This window comes from Haemaphysalis longicornis, unplaced genomic scaffold (genome assembly GCF_048455015.1).
Source record: "Haemaphysalis longicornis isolate Haplotype H1 unplaced genomic scaffold, Haemaphysalis longicornis Haplotype H1 scaffold_7, whole genome shotgun sequence".
In the NCBI taxonomy this organism is placed as follows: Eukaryota; Metazoa; Arthropoda; class Arachnida; order Ixodida; family Ixodidae; genus Haemaphysalis; species Haemaphysalis longicornis.
The window spans coordinates 120,536,090-120,553,917 of NW_027526422.1; the positions used below are offsets into that span (position 1 = coordinate 120,536,090).

The 17,828-nt window shown below is 49.0% G+C and overlaps 2 protein-coding genes across 2 annotated transcripts; both read left to right on the forward strand.

Moving 5' to 3' along the window:
• Positions 1-73: 73 nt before the first annotated feature.
• On the forward strand, positions 74-1,162 carry LOC144146500 (uncharacterized). Its single transcript, XM_077678445.1, has one exon. The coding sequence runs from the start codon at positions 74-76 to the stop codon at positions 1,145-1,147; it is 1,074 nt and encodes a 357-aa protein (XP_077534571.1). The 3' UTR covers positions 1,148-1,162.
• Positions 1,163-14,003: 12,841 nt separating this feature from the next.
• LOC144146896 (sentrin-specific protease 1-like) lies at positions 14,004-17,720 on the forward strand. Its single transcript, XM_077678854.1, has one exon. It carries the CDS (start codon positions 14,099-14,101, stop codon positions 15,407-15,409), a length of 1,311 nt encoding a protein of 436 aa, XP_077534980.1. The 5' UTR covers positions 14,004-14,098; the 3' UTR covers positions 15,410-17,720.
• The last annotated feature ends 108 nt before the right edge of the window (positions 17,721-17,828 follow it).

Sequence of the window (17,828 nt, forward strand, 5' to 3'; positions counted from 1 at the left end):
AGCTGTAGCATAACCATGGTTCGCGTCCCGCGCACGCTTCGCTCACAGAACGTGCACTGTGCACGAGCAAGGGATGAAGAAGCGCGTGCTTCTGCACCCAGGCGCGGCCAATGGTAGTTCGCCACGATCTTCTGCACCCGAAGGAACGCTGCGAGTGAACGCTTCCATCCCTCCCAGAAGAGAGAAGGGCGACTTCGACAGGAACGAGCACTCCGACTGGAAGCAGTGGATGTCGAGTTCGCAAGTAGGTTCCCGAACCGAAGCCTTCTTCAAAGCAGGTTATCGGCGCATTGCCGCGAGTGGACTCGACGGTACCGTCACGACTGACAACGCTTCCAGCCGTGGTCGACGCAACCCATCGCATCGTAGAACCCGCGGTGCCCTGCTTCCCAAGGAACGCCTCCCAGGCGCTGCGAAGGAGCTCTTGTACTACAAACTATTGCTCGAAGTGTCCGCCAAGACGCAGAAGGGCAGTGCAAAGCGTTTTGGTGAGTCGGACGAATGCAGGCAAAGTATGGAACGCGTCAGCACCAACGACGCCTTCTATCTCAACGAGACCATACTGAACAGAGGTTCGCCCAAGTGGTTCAAGGCGCTCGAGAAGCTGCTCCGGATAGTTGAAAAGGAGCGCGTTCCCAAGAGGAAACCTGGCGTAAGCGACGCGGACCGCCGAGGCTTCGTCCCACTTGAGCTGACTCCTCCTATGCTGGCGGAAGTGTCCGCCGTTCTTCAGCCCGAACCCGCCGGCGAAGTCTTGTCCTCGGGTTTCCGGCTGAACATCACCCGATCTGACATGGGCACCCTCAACAACGGCAACTGGCTCAATGACGACGTGATCAACTTCTACCTCAACTTGATCATGGAACGCTCGGCGACTGAAGATGCCAGGGAGAGTGGCTGGCCGCGTGTCTACGCCTTCAACACCTTCTTCTACCCGAAGCTAGCTGCCAGCGGCTACACTGCGGTGAAGCGTTGGACGCGCTCCGTGGACCTCTTCTCGTTCGACATTCTGCTGGTGCCTCTGCACTGCACCTTGCACTGGTGCTTGGCCGCTGTCGACTTCCGGAAAAGGTCCATCGTCTACTACGACAGCCTCTTCTCCAAGCGACCGTGGCATTTGGGCAGCAGCACATGCCCTACTCCTTAAGCGTATGGTGTACGAATTTCTGCACAAGACTCTCCCTTCTGCTTGAGATGATCAGATGACACTTATTTCTGTATTGTTTTTTTTTTTCTTTTTCTGTAGAGCAGAAAGGTTTAGAAATGGCTAATTTATAGTATTACCTTATCGAACGAAATAAATTGATGCACAATTTTACGCTGGACAGACCGTTTGTGTGGTCACATCAATTCGGAACGCATGTCGAGCATCAGTAAAATGACAGTTGGTCAACAAGGCAGGTTAGTATTGATTTTTTTAGGGGCGAAGCTCCTAAAGCCATGGGTCTGTACATCCCTTGTGTCTCGTGGTACGTGACCGCAGCATGCTTTCGGAGATGTCGCAAAGTGGGCCGCGTTGCACGCGCAAGAACCGGCTGCAACCGGCAGCGCAAACTCGGCACCGGGAGCGCGAGCTTGTCTGTGTTCGCCAACGGAGGCGCGAGCGCACGTGCACTGCGAGGGGGAGATCACGCAAGAGATCACGCCACGAACGCAGGCAGTCGTTCTCGGAGATCGAACGAGACGCAAGGACCTTTGCTCGTTTCCTCTCGTCTTGTTCGTGGCCGCCATCTGAAGGGGAAGGACCGTCGAACGCTCCCTTTCGTCCCCTTCCCGCCCCAATTTGGGCAAAATAAAGTTTTCTCATCATCATCATCGTCTTGTTCGGGCACAAGTTCGCCCTAAATAAAAGTTCTTTCTTTACCGTTGTGTCCCATCCTATGTGACAAATTGTGGTGGAGGTGCGGGGTAGTCCTCGATGGCGCGGGGTCTTTCACCAGGTCTGGGCCTGGGAGCATTGACTCCGAAAATAAAAGTTGATTTGTACAATGTACGCACACAGTCTTACGTCTTTCTTAATAATGTAATGGGCGAACTTTCGCGGGAGAGTTACGGTTACCGATGATCTCCCCCTCTCGAGCTTCGCCCCACTTATGATCATTCATTCCGTGGATATGGCGTGATTTTTTTTTATTGCGGAAGTTTGCTATTCAGCATAAAGGGAAATTAAATGTATAGATACACCCCGGATTCCCGAAGGAATCGGAGTAGGGGGACATGATGTGGTCCTTGTATCCACGCCATGAAGTCTGGCGGACGTCCGGGGCGCGGGCCGCAGGTGGCGATGTGCACATCCCGTAGGCTTCGCAGAGCAGGGCAACTCCACACCAGGTGCTCTGCTGTAGCCTGGTCAACTGAAGCGGGGCAAAAGGGGCAGGTGGAGTTGAACGGGGCATGGTATTGAGGAGGCCAGGACCTCGTTACAGCTGGCGTGAGGGCGACTCCCAGGCGAAGACGCCTGAGCAGGACCTCATCTTGGCGAGACAACCCGCCAGGGAGATCTGTACCGCGCGGGGGTATGAGAGCGCGCGCGGTGCGCCGTAGACGTTCTTTTGTACTGGCAAGGCGAACACCGTTTGACGAAGGTGCAAGAGGAGCTGGATAGTGCACACGCACGGGGTGTGTTCCGGCATCTGCAGCCTGCATTGCGGGGTGGCTATTCCGTTGGCGCCATGACACGCGCACACGACATGGATAAGTGTCCATTATGTCCTGGATTTCTAGCAGAAGTTCGTTGGACGTGAGAGTTTTACGAAGCTCTCGAACAGCTGCCGACGAATCAGTGTAAATTGTACACTGTGGTGAAGCGTGGTGGATTAGCAACGATGTGTGTAGCAGAGCATCCCACACTGCAAGGAGTTCTGCCTGCGTTGATGGCCACTTCTCCGTTGTTATGTAAGTGCAGGTCACTGGATCGGGAGCCACAGTCGGGCAGAGTAGAGCCGTATGAACTAAGGTATCAGAAGCACTGGCGTCGACAAACATCAGCGTAGACGAAGGGCTACCAATCTCCATAGAAGGCGGAATCGGAGCACCAACTGTCCGGGGATGAATACGGGCAACAGGTCGTGTATCCGTTAATTGGTGGAACTTCCATGGGGGCCGTATATTGGTGTTTGATAGTGGTGGGGCTGGTGAACTGGTCATGTACGCTGCAAGAGCGGTGGAATCAGGGTCAAGGGCTTGTTTTTGGAGGCGGGCTTGTCGACGCTGATGCACTAGCTCATCAAACGTGTTGATCTGTTCATTCTGTTTTAAGTGCGAATGCAATTTAAAAGCGACCCCGAACCTTCCGCCGTCCGCATAGCAACAGCTGCGGGTGCGCGCGCTTTTCGTCTTCCTTAGCAACGGGGGGAGATGGGCGCGCGCTGCCTGGCCGCTGACATGGCACATACCCACGTGGGAGATTGGCCAGGAATAAGTGCGAATGCACTTCTTAAGCGAGCCTGAATCGTCCGCCGGGGAGGTGGGGGTCCCGCTCACCTTCCCGATCTAAACTCGGTCGAAGAGCGCCTCATCTCGCCTCGCCTCCCCTTCATCATCATCATTTATTGTACCGTTAAAGGCCCCTTGCGGGGTATTACATAAGGGGGGGGGGGCGAAATAATAGTACACACATAGCAAGAATACAGACAGTGATACAGGAACAATTCCGACATACATTCGTGTAAAGAAAGTGAAGACCTACAGGCATGAAAAGAATAAAAAGGGGGGGGGGGCAAAACAATAGCACACACATAGCAAGAATTAAGACAATAAAACATAAACAATTCCGACATACATTCGTGTAAAGAAAGGGAAGACGAACAGGCATGAAAAAAGAAATGAAAAGAGAGAAGGGGGAGGGAGAGAGGTGAGCAATTTCAAGAAGTCAAAGTTTCCTTAGTCCGCAAAAAAAAAAAAAAGCTAGAAAGAGCAATGAACTGACTGAGGGCGTCAACCGTATGGCATTTGAAACGCGTGCCAATGCCCTATGAACGAGCAGCCAGAAGGGCGCCGGCCTGCCGGCCTGAGTACTCTCACACGGCCACAAGCTTTTGGCGTCAGTGGGCCGGCTAATCCCCTTGCCCCAAGGACCATGCAACAATGGGCGAAGCACTCGGAGTAGAGTTCCCCACTCTTTGCGCTCAGTACCCCAAAATATTCCCGGGAGGACAAGGCAGGGCAAGAACGACGACCGCAGACAGGTCAAGGAACGCAGCCCCCGTCTCCGAACAATGCGGGGCGGCAGACCAAAAAGCTGACCTTGCCGGAACTGCCATCTTCGAAAAAGGGGCGAACTGGAGGAAGTGCCTTTACAGCGAACCCCACGGAGCCGCAATGGCTCGCAAGAGACTCCCCAGTCTGTGTAAACACCCGAGCTGCGTTCCGCAGGGCGGTGTTCGTGGAAGGCCGGCAGCGGCGAGGGGTTGCAAGGCGGCGTTGCAATGTAAGCCGTGTCACCTCTGAAAAAGGAGCCTTGCCGTCATCGGGACGCAGGGGGAGTAATTATGTTTTTCCAGACATGAAAAGAAGCAACCAGAGGAAAAAGCAGTTGGAAATGACGCTAAAATTACGCGTAGAAAAAGAACGAGAAACAGAATATTGTAGGTTAATTAAGGATATAGGAGCTTAGTAACTCACGGAATTTCGAAGGGTTATGCTCGGCAACGACAGATTCTGGTAGGGAGTTCCATTGTTCTATTGCTACGGGAAGGAAAGATTTGTTGAAAGCGTTGGTAGAACCGTGAAGTCTCTGAATGCTCATAGAATTGAAGAGGCGATGTGATGAGCGCACGGGTGGAAATAAAAGCGTAGAACGAAGGTCAGGGAAGTTATAATACAATTTATGGAATAGGCAGAGTAGTGAGATTTTACGTCTTGATGCTAAGAGTGGCAGTCCGACAGATGCTTTTAAGTGGGTGACACTGGTAGTGTGGCCATATTTGGATGAGATGAAACGGGTAGCGCGGTTTTGGACAGCTTCTAGTATATCAGCCAGGTACGTTTGGTGCGGGTTCCAAATGGAGGAGGCATATTCCAGTTTGGTGCGGATGAAAGTCTCATATGCTATTTTACGGATCGATGGAGGGGACAGGTATAACGATCTTCTAAGGTAGTTCAGGGACTTCGAGGCATCGGCTGTTAATTTTAGAATGTGGTTAGACCAGTTTAGTTTGTTAGTGATGGTAACGCCAAGGTAGCGGTAGCTATGGACCTCAGATAGATTAACTGTGCCTAAGCAGTATGGGAATGTAGTTATGGAGCGCTTCCGGGTCACATGCATGAACTTACATTTACTAACATTTAGACTCATCATCCAGCGTGAGCACCATTTGGCAATTAAGGTTAAGTCCTTTTGGAGGACGAATTGGTCGTCGGTGGTTGTGACACGGCGGTAAATTACACAATCATCGGCAAAAAGACGGATTGGAGATGAAATGCCAGTTGGGAGGTCGTTTATAAATATAAGGAAAAGAAGTGGACCGAGTACTGATCCCTGAGGAACCCCGGATATTACTTTGGTAGTTTCTGAGCAGCGATCTCCAACACAAGTGAACTGAACGCGATCTTTTAGGAAACAGGTGATCCATGATAGGATTAGCGGGTCGAGATGAAGACACGAAAGTTTGGACACTAGTCGTTTATGAGGTACACAGTCAAAGCCCTTTGAAAAATCTAAGTAAATGACGTCTGTCTGGAATGAAGAATCTAAGTTTAGGTGAAGGTCTGTGGTGAATTCAAAAAGTTGAGTTTCACATGACAGGCCTGGACGGAAGCCATGCTGATTGCTGAAGAAAAAAGAATTTCTTTCGAGGTGGTTAGCTATGTGCGAATATATGATATGTTCCAAACGTTTACAGGCAATACATGTAAGTGAGATCGGGCGATAATTGGTTGGGTCGGAGCGCTTGCCGGACTTGAAAACAGGGGCTACTTTGTTTATTTTCCAGTCTTTCGGCAGAGTACCCTCGCGTATGGACTGGGTAAAAATTATTTGTAAGATCTGGCTGGAGATGACGTCGGTAGCTTTTAGTATTTTCACTGGTATGTTGTCAGGTCCGGGGGAGCTAGAAATTTTAAGCTTCTTTATTAGGTTCATGATACCTTCAGCAGTCACTTCAATGGCAGGCATGTCATTGAAGTCCAATCTTGGTAAGGCAGGAATGTTGGTCGAAGGTTCACACGTAAAAACGGAAGAAAAATAGGAATTTAGGACGTCAGAGCGTTTTGCGACTGGGACGTGTGACCCATCAGGATTGGTTAAGGTGATGTTATGCGACTGATGTCTGTTGGGAGTGAGTATTTTCCAGAATTTTTTGGGATTACCATGGAGGATATCAAGAAGGTCCTGGTGAAAGAATTTTTTCTTTGAGCGCTTCAAGAGGCGGTTGTACTCTCGCAAGCAGTTGAAGTAGTTCTTCCATTTCGGGGCAGTACCAGATTTTTTTGCCACTTTGAAGAGGCGCTTTTTCTTTTGGGCTAGTTTTTTTAACAGATTTGTGTACCAGGGCCTTCCCATTTCACCACGGATGCAAACGAGGGGTACGTAATTACTAATTAGGCTGAGTAGTTTTTGCTTGTACAAACACCAGTTTTCGTCTACAGACCTTGTATAAGCAGTTTCTTTTAGATATTCAAAGAAGGTGTTAAGTTCACTGTTAATTCTAGAAGTGTCAGCTTTACTGTAGTCTCGAATTAATTTTATTGAACGCTGTCTAATTGGAGCGGAAATATTCAAATTAAATAGAACAATACTGTGATCACTCAGCCCGTCTACGGGAGATAAAGACTCAATGTTTTCGGGGTGAGAAGTCAAAACCAGGTCAAGAGTGTTTGTGCCACGGGTTGGAAAATTTACGGTTTGCGTAAGGTTGAAGTTTAGTGCTAGGTCAAGGAAGTCTTTTGACTGGCGCGATGATGCTGTTAGATTGACCCAGTTTATTTCCGGAAAGTTGAAATCCCCACAAAGAATGTAGCTGGCACGGGGAAATTTAAAGGTTATATCTAAGAGGACAGAGTGAAGTTCATTGGTGAAGGAAGAGTCGGAATCTGGCGGGCGATAACAAGATATCAGTACGTATGTGCGAGACGGCACGGAAAAGTGCACACAAAGGATTTCGTGGGCACAGTTGTTGGGGAGCTGGTAGGAAGGAATGTTGCTTTTAGTGAATACAAGGACACCACCACCCTTTCGTCCATTCCTGTCGCGTCGGAAAGCAGTGTAGGGGGAGTTGGCTTGCAGTAGCTCAGTGTCGTTGATGTCAGAAGATAACCAAGACTCAGTGAAGATGGCCATGTCTGTGTTGTTGTCATCGAGAATGGATACCACGGTGTCTTTTTTCGGCATGTAGCTGCGGGCGTTAGCCATAATGACTGATAATGTGTGTTTGGGTGATGCATGAATTGGGGTTAATAGCGGCTGCTGGGGAAGGGAAAGTTGGGTCGGGCAGGCCTGCTGTGATGGCTAGGATTTAACTTCCAAGACTGAATCTGATTGTGCATCGTAACAAAACTGCTTTCCGTTCATCTGTAGCTTATCAAATCTCATCTTAAAACTGGAGAAATCGCTTTGTTTTGCATACGCGTACAACTTTTTTCTTGCAAGCCGAACGCCCGATGAAATATCCTCACGGATAGAAATTTGTGAACCTTTAAGTTTTGCCCCGGCTGACAGAATACTACCTTTAACTTTAAACCGCGCAAGCTTAACAATGATTGGGCAGTTCTTACCATCCTGAAAACGCCCGAGCCTGTGTGCTCGTTCGATGTCCTCTTTTATAATAGGAATGTCAAGTTTCTGTGCACAGAGAGAAATAACCCGCGATTCCGATATTTCCCAACCTTCGTCGCGTACATCTTCAATACCGAAAAAGAGTAGGTTATCCCTGCGAAGGCGATTTTCCGAGTCGTCGCATTTTTGCGCGAGGTTATTTAATTGTGAAGAGAGTCTAATTATTTCAGGTTTGCTACTCGGGTCAGATATCGGGGGACTTGGTTTAATAGCTTCGACTATTTTTTCAAGTTCGCCAACGCGGGTGAATAGGCGACCAACCTGGTTTTCAATGGAGGACTGAGCGGCACGAATTATGGCTAGCTCAGACAAAACAGTGTTTTGCGAAATTTCAAGGCGTGATAGGGTGCTTGCAATAAACTCAAGGGTCACAGAAATCGGAGTTGCATTGTCGGGGCCAGGGTTCAGTTCAACATCCCCAGAAAGGGCAAGTAAAAGAAGAGTAAGGTGAGCATTGACACAGAATGAACTGAGAGATTGGTAAAGCAGTTTTCGAGTGGCATAAAATGTGTCGGTGGGGCACGACACCGCGATTAACATTCGGTCGCTAGAACATACACATCTTGCACAAGGTAGGTAACTAACCTGCACAAGCAAAAACGGCGTCATGACCACGCTCGGTCCGGTGGCGTGCCCCAAGTGGGTCCGGGAGGGGGGCTGCTTAAATAGCGGCAGGGAGTGTCCCGCGCAGGAAGTAGCTCTCCGTGGCCAGGCGGAGAGCAGGGAGAGGGCTAGAAGTGGTGGGCTTGAGGGCGAGTTGTTTTCGTTGTCTGGATCTGAGGCGGGCTGGCAGGAGATGTCCACATAGTCTTCGGCTAGCGTTGAACCGGGGCAGGGGTAGATGGCTGCTGACTCGGGCGGCTGACTCGGGGCAACGGTCAGTACGGCATTAAGGGACAGATCGTGAACGTGCCCATCGACGTTCCGAGCGTGGTGGAGTGTCTTCCGCGGCTGGTTCCCGAGGACGTTGCGATAGACGTGCACGTGAAGCGGAGGCTGGTGAGTCCGGCTACGTACAGGCGCGGACTAGTAAAGCGTGGTAGCATCTTGGCGTGGTTGAAGCACCTGGAGCATGCGCCGTTGTATGTCGCTAGCGGCGTGCGCATCGACTGGAGTCGGCTGGGTCCGGCTCCGATTGCCCCCACCTCCCCGAAGGGAATCGTGAAGGGAAGGGAAGGGTTAGGTTTGCACTCACCCTCGGCGCGCGCCTCTCCCCTCGCCTGACAGCTCCCCCTCGCCGGTACTGCGCCTCTCAAGGCGATGGCACAATTACTACGCCGTGTACTCTCGGCGCAAGAAATGCATTCGCACTTCCTCACGATTCCCTTCGGGGAGGTGGGGGCAATTTTTTTTCTTTCTTCGTCCCTCGTTTTCAAAGGCAATGAGCGCCAGTATGGTCAGATGTCGCAAGCAGGAAGGAAAGGTGCCTGCACGTACATTGGGCGGCCTAAAAAGCCAGGTCACACAAGCAGGTGGTACAACGCATTGCCGTGACAGCTGAGTTTTGAGCTTCGGCTGTCGAGATAACGCTGTGCGCATGCACTTTTTTTTTTTTGTTGCTTGCAGCGAAAAGGCTGCTTACATGGAGTTTTTAGCACTAGGTGGCCCGTTTCTCTGTTCTCAAGTTGCACGTGCAGTTCACCATAGCCCACCGTGCACTAACACGCTGCCGGGAGGCGTTTTTGTTACCGTTGAATAGCTGGTCACGCGCCGCATTGTTTTGCTTAAATTTTCTTCCTTTCTAGATGAGAGCAAGGTTCTCTGGAGGATTGTGATCAGGTGGTGGTGGTGATTTATTAAGAAAGAAGGGGAGACAAAAGAGCTGGGGATATTGTTTTTATTTTATTTATTTATTTTCAATACTGCCAGTCTCGGGCGAGACCATAGCAGGTGGGAATTCATACAATTTCAGCAGGAACAACAGCGAAGGGCCTAACATTGGCCAACAAGCAAAAACAACAATAAACTGTACAATAAAAGGGTACCGCACACTTTCACTTTACGTGCAGAACCGCTGAGTTGTGCAGCATCGTCAACGTTGAGGTTTCCCTCAGGGAGCCCTTGCGGGGTGTTACATAAGGGGAAGGTCAAAACAATGGTATAGCCACAACAATGGTGTAGACACAAGAATACAGACAACAATACGGACGTACAGACATGTAAACAATGTAAAGACATAGACATAGAACTCAGTTGGGGAGTTCACCCTCATACAACCCAGTCCAGGGAAGGGAAGGGGGTGTTTCAAAAGATAGGAAGATAGAAAGAGGAAGGAAGGAAGGAAGAGAGTGGGGCACAGTCTATGTAGCGTTCGTTTCGTCCAAGGCGCGACGGCTACAAACGCTGCACTAGTCCTGTCACAACTAGGAAGTTGAGGAGGTGCTGGAAGAACATTTTCGTCGTCCTCCTTTCAAAACAGTGTTCCGTTTCTGGCTGCAGAGCAGGGAAGAGTCCTATTAAAGCCATGACTAAAGTAAAAAAAAAGATTGCAGACTATCTAGAGAAACACCGCGTGACAAAGGTATAACGAAGGCGACCCCTATAGCTTCAAACGCTGCACGCAATCGCCTTGCTCCCCCGGCAACCGACGAAAATGTCACATTAGCCAGCTGTGGTGCCGAGACAATAGGCATTTACTGGGGCGCAGTCCAAGAAGTGCACGAAACAAGAAAGGTTTGTTTTCAATTTGCGATTGAGCATACTTCTTGCTTAATTACATGAATGAAACTTGGACGGACTGGAGTTTCATTCCGGCAGACAAACATGGGTTGTCCGTTTCCCCCCTGTAGAAGCCCATGTATTACAGCAGGCAGGAATTCCACGATATTTAGAACTTCACTGTGAAGTATGTCATTTTTATGCCTAAATGAAATTTTGCGGAATAGTGAAGCCGTCTTAGCGACTAATTGTCATATTGATTGATTGTAGGATTTAGCGGGCTGACGCTGCACAGGCGATGAGGGGCGTAGTAGAGGGCTCCCGGTTACTTTTGATCGCTTGGGGTTCTTTAACGTCCGCCGAAATCTCGAACACACGGGCGTTTTTTCCTTTCGCCTCCATCAGAAAAGCGGCCGCCGCACCCGGGGTGATAACTCGCGTCCTTGTGCTCAGCAGCAAAACGCCATAGCCACTGAGCCACCCCGGCGGTTCAATTGTCATATAATTGATTTTGTAATAATGTTAATAAAAGAGGAGGTATCCATTTTCTATAACCTTAGTCCCTCCTTCGACTGCCGTCTTTCACTGTACCACTCACAATGTGAAAAAGCTGCAGCTTACAATTAAAGGCCAATCAATAAAGTAGTTTTCAGACCTCAGCAAAAATTCATTGCTGAGAAGACATCTCTTCAGGGGCATAAGGCGTGTTCAATCAAGATATGGAGGCCCTGGGACGTTTTTTAGAGGCGAAGCATCTCTTGCTCGGGGAGATGTCCCGCGTCCGAGCCCCGTACGCAGGGCCTCTGATGATTGTGGCAGGATGCCCCTAGGGATTGGCCAACCAAAGAATCCATCACGAGATAGCTTCGCGTTCAACCACCGTCGTCATCTTCCCGTAGGGGAACCGCCGAAGAAGAAGAAGAACGAGAAGACAAAGCTGCGAAGAGGAGGGCGTGTACATTGCTCTCAGCCGGTGCACCAATGTCAACAACCTTTACCTCACCAAAGCTGACGGAGACTCCCGATTCTACCACAGAGACAACATCGACAAGAACATGATGGGCGAGTTTCGGCGCCTCGAGCACCACCGCCTACTCACCGTAACACAAGAGTACTTGCGTGCCTTTGCCACCGGTATGGACCCGGACGTGGAATTCCCTCTGGCGATACTAAACACCAGATCACTCAACATAACGGCAACACAATGGAACCACATGGAACCCCCATGATGCTTCGCATCCTCATCAGGGTTCCCCACGGGAAGATGGTGCAATTTTTTTATTATTTTTTTATGATTTTGCCCTTAAGCTGAATGTGTGGCAGACAGTTTTACTATTCCAGGGATTTCAGTGGGCGCCGCAATGTAGCGGTACGATTGCGGCGTAATTCTTGTGGATATCGCTTTGTAGTCGGAGACGGTCTGCTGGATACTAGGCATAGACAGCTTCGGTGTTAAAATGCGTTTGATGGGCGTAATGGGGGGGGGGGGGGGGGGAATGGGGGGTGTCTTGGCAGCAGTTTGATCAGGGAGCCGAATGAGGTGAGGCCGGCTCAGGATGATATCTGGCTTTGGCCACTGCGGCCAATACCACTCAAATTCGCATAAGCTTCAGTGCTTGTAAAGCTTAGAGGGTACATGCGCCAACTGCGCTCCAAATGCAGTCCCGACGTCGAATAAACGCTATCGCGTCGTACATCTGAAGCTGTAAACGTAGGTGTCTGCAACTTTTTATTTACTCTTTGCATTGGCGGTCATTTTCTTGACTGGACAACCACAACAACAACAACAGCAGCAACAGCGGTTTTTAGCAGGATGTGGCACCTAAGGCTTTTACCTTAAAAATGCAATATTATCTTACTGCTGATTTCCATACCTAACACGGTGAGCGGAATTCTGCCACGCCTTTATTTAAAAGCACGATGTGCTTTTATTTTAAAATCATTTTATTTGTCATCCCATAACCTTTTCATGAAGGTAGTGTGCTGAGGGGCTACGGGGCTTCGGATTGTTGCCATCGGATACTAGAAATTGAGACAAAATGCTGTGAGAATTGTGAAAAAATGAGAAAGAAAAACATCCCTGCTTGGGAATCAAGCTGGTGTTTATCAGTGCCTGACATGTACTCCCAGTATTTATACATAATTTTATTATTGCTATGTGGACAGAGGTAGTGCGTAAATATTTTAGTGATTCACGTGGGTGGAATGTTCGTATAAAAGGGCTAGCTGGCATGACAGACAGCTTGCGGCATCGCCTTCCCATAACGTTCCATTTTTATATAAAAAGAATAATGTTTGGCCTGATGGCTTCTGTAACGCGTAAAAGCGCCGCAGGAACGGCAACTTTCTATGACTATGATGATGAATGATCGCGGGTGAAGTGAAAGCAAAAAACTCTTGACGCGGTCGGAATCCAACCTAATTCCTTCGGGTTATGAAGCCGGCATCTATCCGATTGCTCCATTTATTTTATTTTTTTTTCTTTAAATGTTCGACATGGTCAAAACCCTGTCTAAGCTCAGAAGACAACCAAAGAATCCGTCACAAGAAGAACGGCGTTCAACCATCGCCGTTGTTAGATGGAGGGGTTCATGATTTTGCGATTCCCTCTCTATTGATATCCGGACAGAATTGTAGGGCTACAATATTGTAGTAACAGTATTAACTCTATGGTTGTAGCGCATGTCGGTGGAATGTTCGTATAAAATGGCTAGCAGGCATGACAAACACGTTGCGCCATGGCCTTCCCATAACGTTCCATTTTTATGCAAACAATGTCTTGTTTGCAGGTGCCATTTACCATTCGGCTCTTGCGATGGAAACAGTTTGTGATACCTGTGCGATTAACGCACACCATCGCAGCAATCGCAGCCTGAACATAAATTTACGTTGAAATAAGCAACATGTTCTGAAATACCCGATTGAGGGCCATTAGTTATGGACTCTAATTTTCCTGAGTTCGTTTCCGGCATTCATTTGCGAAGAAAAAAATCCTGGATGTGGTTATTAGCCGATTATACGCAACTGCCATAGCATGGCGGAAGTAGGGTCCCTAGAAATTGGACCATAGCGGAAGTGTTGATGCAATGAACCTGGTGCCGCCCGGTGAAATATATCTATATTGAGTAACTCTGGGTAAAATCCACAACCACCGATGCACCGAAGTCAACATCTCAATTTAAATTTTTTATCCCGTGCAGAAGCGGTGCTTCTTGCTCCACGTTTGGATTTCCCTTAATAGAACTTGTTGTTGGGTAGTTGGTTCATGTTTACAAGTGGAAATTTGAGCGCAAAAATTCGACAAAGACACAGAAAGACCAGACGGGACAAGCGCTTGTCTCGTCTGGTCTTTCTGTGTCTGTCGAATTTTTGCGCTTAAATTTCCATTTGGATTTCCCGCCACGCAAGTTTTCCTACTTGTTTTACTTTTAAATTTTCACCCACTTTTATGCTCAACAAACGTTTTCCAATCTAAAATCAGCTAGAATAATTAACGTTTTTTCTCCCAATGCAATACAAAAAATAACAGCATCATCGTCATTATGAGTATCACCAAGGAGACGCCGCAGAAGCTATTTACAGCGAACCCGAGACGCTGCAGCGTAACCGCGGTTGGAGCCCGGCGCGCGCTTCGCTCACAGAACGTGCACTGTGCACGAGCAAGGGATGAAGAACCGCGTGCTTTTTCTGCGCCCAGGCGCGGCCAATGATAGTTCGCCACGATCTTCTGCACCCGAAGGAACGCAGCGAGTGAACGCTTCCATTCCTGGCAGAAGAAAGATGGGCGACTTCGACAGCAACGAGCATTGCGACTGGAAGCAGTGGATGTCAAGTGTGCAAGTACGTTCCCGAACGGAAGCCTTCTTCAAACCAGATTATCGACGCAATGCTGCTGGAGGCCTCGTCTGTACGGTCATGACTAACAACGCTTCCAGCCGTGGTCGACGCAACCAATCGCATCGTAGAACCCGCGGTGCCCTGCTGCCCAAGGAACGCCTCCCAGGCGCTGCGAAGAAGCTCTTGTACTACAAACTATTGCTCGAAGTGTTCGCCAAGACGCAGAAGGGCAGTGCAAAGCGTTTTAGTGAGTCGGACGAATGCAGGCAAAGTATGGAACGCGCCAGCACCAACGACGCCTTCTATCTCAACGAGACCATACTGAACAGAGGTTCGCCCAAGTGGTTCAAGGCGCTCGAGAAGCTGCTCCGGATAGTTGAAAAGGAGCGCGTTCCCAAGAGGAAACCTGGCGTAAGCGACGCGGACCGCCGAGGCTTCGTCCCACTTGAGCTGACTCCTCCTATGCTGGCGGAAGTGTCCGCCGTTCTTCAGCCCGAACCCGCCGGCGAAGTCTTGTCCTCGGGTTTCCGGCTGAACATCACCCGATCTGACATGGGCACCCTCAACAACGGCAACTGGCTCAATGACGACGTGATCAACTTCTACCTCAACTTGATCATGGAACGCTCGGCGACTGAAGATGCCAGGGAGAGTGGCTGGCCGCGTGTCTACGCCTTCAACACCTTCTTCTACCCGAAGCTAGCTGCCAGCGGCTACACGGCGGTGAAGCGTTGGACGCGCTCCGTGGACCTCTTCTCGTTCGACATTCTGCTGGTGCCTCTCCACTGCACCCTGCACTGGTGCTTGGCCACTGTCGACTTCCGGAAGAGGTCCATCGTCTACTACGACAGCCTCGTCTCCAAGGGCGACAAGTGGCAGTACTTGTTCCAGCTTCAAGACTACCTCGGAGACGAGAGCCAGGGGAAGAAGGCCACAGCGATGTCCTGGGACGACTGGACCCTGGGCATCGCCGAAGACCTGCCGCAACAAGAGAACACCAGCGACTGTGGCGTCTTCATGTGCCAGTACTCAGAGTGTCTGTCACGGGATGCACCCGTGGCATTTGGGCAGCAGCACATGCCCTACTTCCGTAAACGCATGGTGTACGAGATTCTACACAAGTCTCTCCTCTCTGCTTGAGATGATTGGGAGACACTCATCACTGCACTTTTTTCTTTTTCCCTCTAGTCGAGAGCTGTAAAAATGGTTAATTTATTGTGTTTCTTTTCATAACGAAACAAGTCGACACGCATTTTTGAGCAGGACAGCGCTGATGTTTGGTCACATCAATTCGAAAGTGGTGTCGAGGCTTGGTAAAATGACAGAACGGACAACTGGGCGAGTTGGTATTGGTTCAAGGCTACTAACAGCATGCGCAGACGAGGGACAAAGAAGCGCTCATCCTGTTTCTTCTGTCTTTGTCTGTCATTTGTAGAGGTGGGTGTGTGCCAGTGTGGCCAGAGATGTCGCAAGCAGGAGGGAAAGGCGCCTGCCTGCATGTACAACGGGTGGCAAAATAAGCCTGGGCACAGGAGTAGATGACAGATCACATTGTCGTGCCAGCTGATGTTGAGCTTCTGCTGTCGAGATGCCACTGTGCCCATTCATGTACAAAAGGGTCATGGTTTGGGCCTGTTGGTGATGCATAATGGGAACTGAAAGCGCAAATTGGACACGGACAAAAAGCGCTTTGTCTTGTTGTCCCCTTTCTTTGTCCGTGTCCAATTTGCGCTTTCAGTTCCCACCATTCATGTTGTTTATTTGCGTCTGTTCCTATTTGTTGCTTGCAGTGTAAAGGTTGACTATGTACTGTGTTTCACGCTAGGGAGTCTGCTTCTCTATCCTCTCATTGTGCGTGCGGTTCACCAAAGCCCAGCATGCACTGCTTGCTTTGCCGTGATTAGACAAAACACTGTGTCGTGAGATTTTTTAGTTAACGTTCAATAGCTCGTCACTGCTCGTGTGTCGCATTGTTGCGTTGCAATTTTGTTGCTTGCTAGGCGAAAGCCAGTTTCTCTGGAGGATTGTGATTGGCCCGACATTTTTGTTGTCATTCTCTCAAAGTGTTCCTTTTCTGGCTGCAGAGCAGGGAAGAGTCTCATTAAAGCCACGAATAAAAGCAAAGAAATAAGATTACAGGCTATCTAGAGAAACACCACGTAACAAAGCTATAAAGGAAAGCGACTCCTAGCTTCAAATGCTGCGCGTAATCGCTTTGCTCCCCGGCAACCGAGGAAAATGTCACGTTAGCAAGCATGCAAAAATGTGCGTGCGCACTGCAACGTCTTGACACCAGAAGAGCAACACAAGATGGCATGCCGATGCATTTTTGCAACCACTAGTGTGCTCCGACTTATTCTGATGCCAGGTGTATGTGCCATCTCAGAAACCACCGCTGCTGATAAAACAATCCAGAACCATTCACTTTGGTGTAGCTTATAGCCTGTGTTAAACCTGAAATTTAGCTCTGAGAAAATGGTATTACAGGAGTGTGCTACGGAGCTAGGTAGCATTGTAGTCACCTGTCTGTTTTGCCGAACACAATGTTAAACAACCTAAGATATCGAACCTTCACTTATGGAGGCTGCAACTTGTTTGACCTTTCTTTTGTTTTTGTTAACATTGTGTCGTGCAAATGTCAGCAAGCACATGAAATGTAATGCACTCCTAACCAAAAGCTAGTTAGGTTGACACCAGCTTTGGCATAGGTGATGCTTACACACAATAATAACAGTAACACACAATAGGGAGCTCGAGCATTGCTGGCCAGTAATTTTAAAGTCCACCTACAGACCTGCGGTGGCTGGGGGCATAAAGGAGCAGAACAGTTCCTTGCTGGAGAAGAAAGCATTCTTTTCTTTGGAAAGGCAGAGTCATGCCTTCGACGCGCAGAAGGTTGGCGCTTACCATGTGCTGTGTTGTCTTCAACACTTTGAAACTTCTACTAGATCAAACTAATTGTTTTGACTGCTTGTTGGAACTGGTTTGAGTAAGTAGTAAAGATACCCCTATCGTACCTTTCCGAAAAAAAAATTAATGGCTGTATACTTGTTTTCAGTTATCCTAGTTTTGTAAATACTTGAGCATCGCACTCTGCAAAGCAGAGACTCTGCTAATGAAAGCACCTTTTGAGACACCCAGTTGATGTACAGTGTGCTGATCCAAAGCATGGCGTATGGAGCATAGGTGGTGAGAATGGTCACTCTTCGTTTCGTGAAAACCCGCAGAATATTGCCCCATTAAAAACGTTGCACCTGCCTCATCGTTATCGAGTATCATGCGAGAAAACCATGCAATTGAGTTCTGCGGTGGCGAGTAGCAGTGTTTACGTGTTTCTCTCAAATCTGTGCATTTGGGAAGCCGAGCGAGCTATTGCTGGCTGATGTGAAAGTGCTCATGTATGAATGGCCGCATGGAATGCGGGATTAAATTGCCAAGTGGGATCTCAAAACAGCATCGTTTTTTTTTTGACAGAAAGTAAATTTTGAACTGAAACGGTCTCAAATACTGAACGATACTATCTGTCAGTGGAAAAACCTTAAAGTAATTTATCAGCAGT

Bases quoted from the DNA above. Each gene is read 5' to 3' on its own strand.
- LOC144146500 (XM_077678445.1), top strand. From the start codon at position 74: ATGAAGAAGCGCGTGCTTCTGCACCCAGGCGCGGCCAATGGTAGTTCG.
- LOC144146896 (XM_077678854.1), top strand. From the start codon at position 14,099: ATGAAGAACCGCGTGCTTTTTCTGCGCCCAGGCGCGGCCAATGATAGT.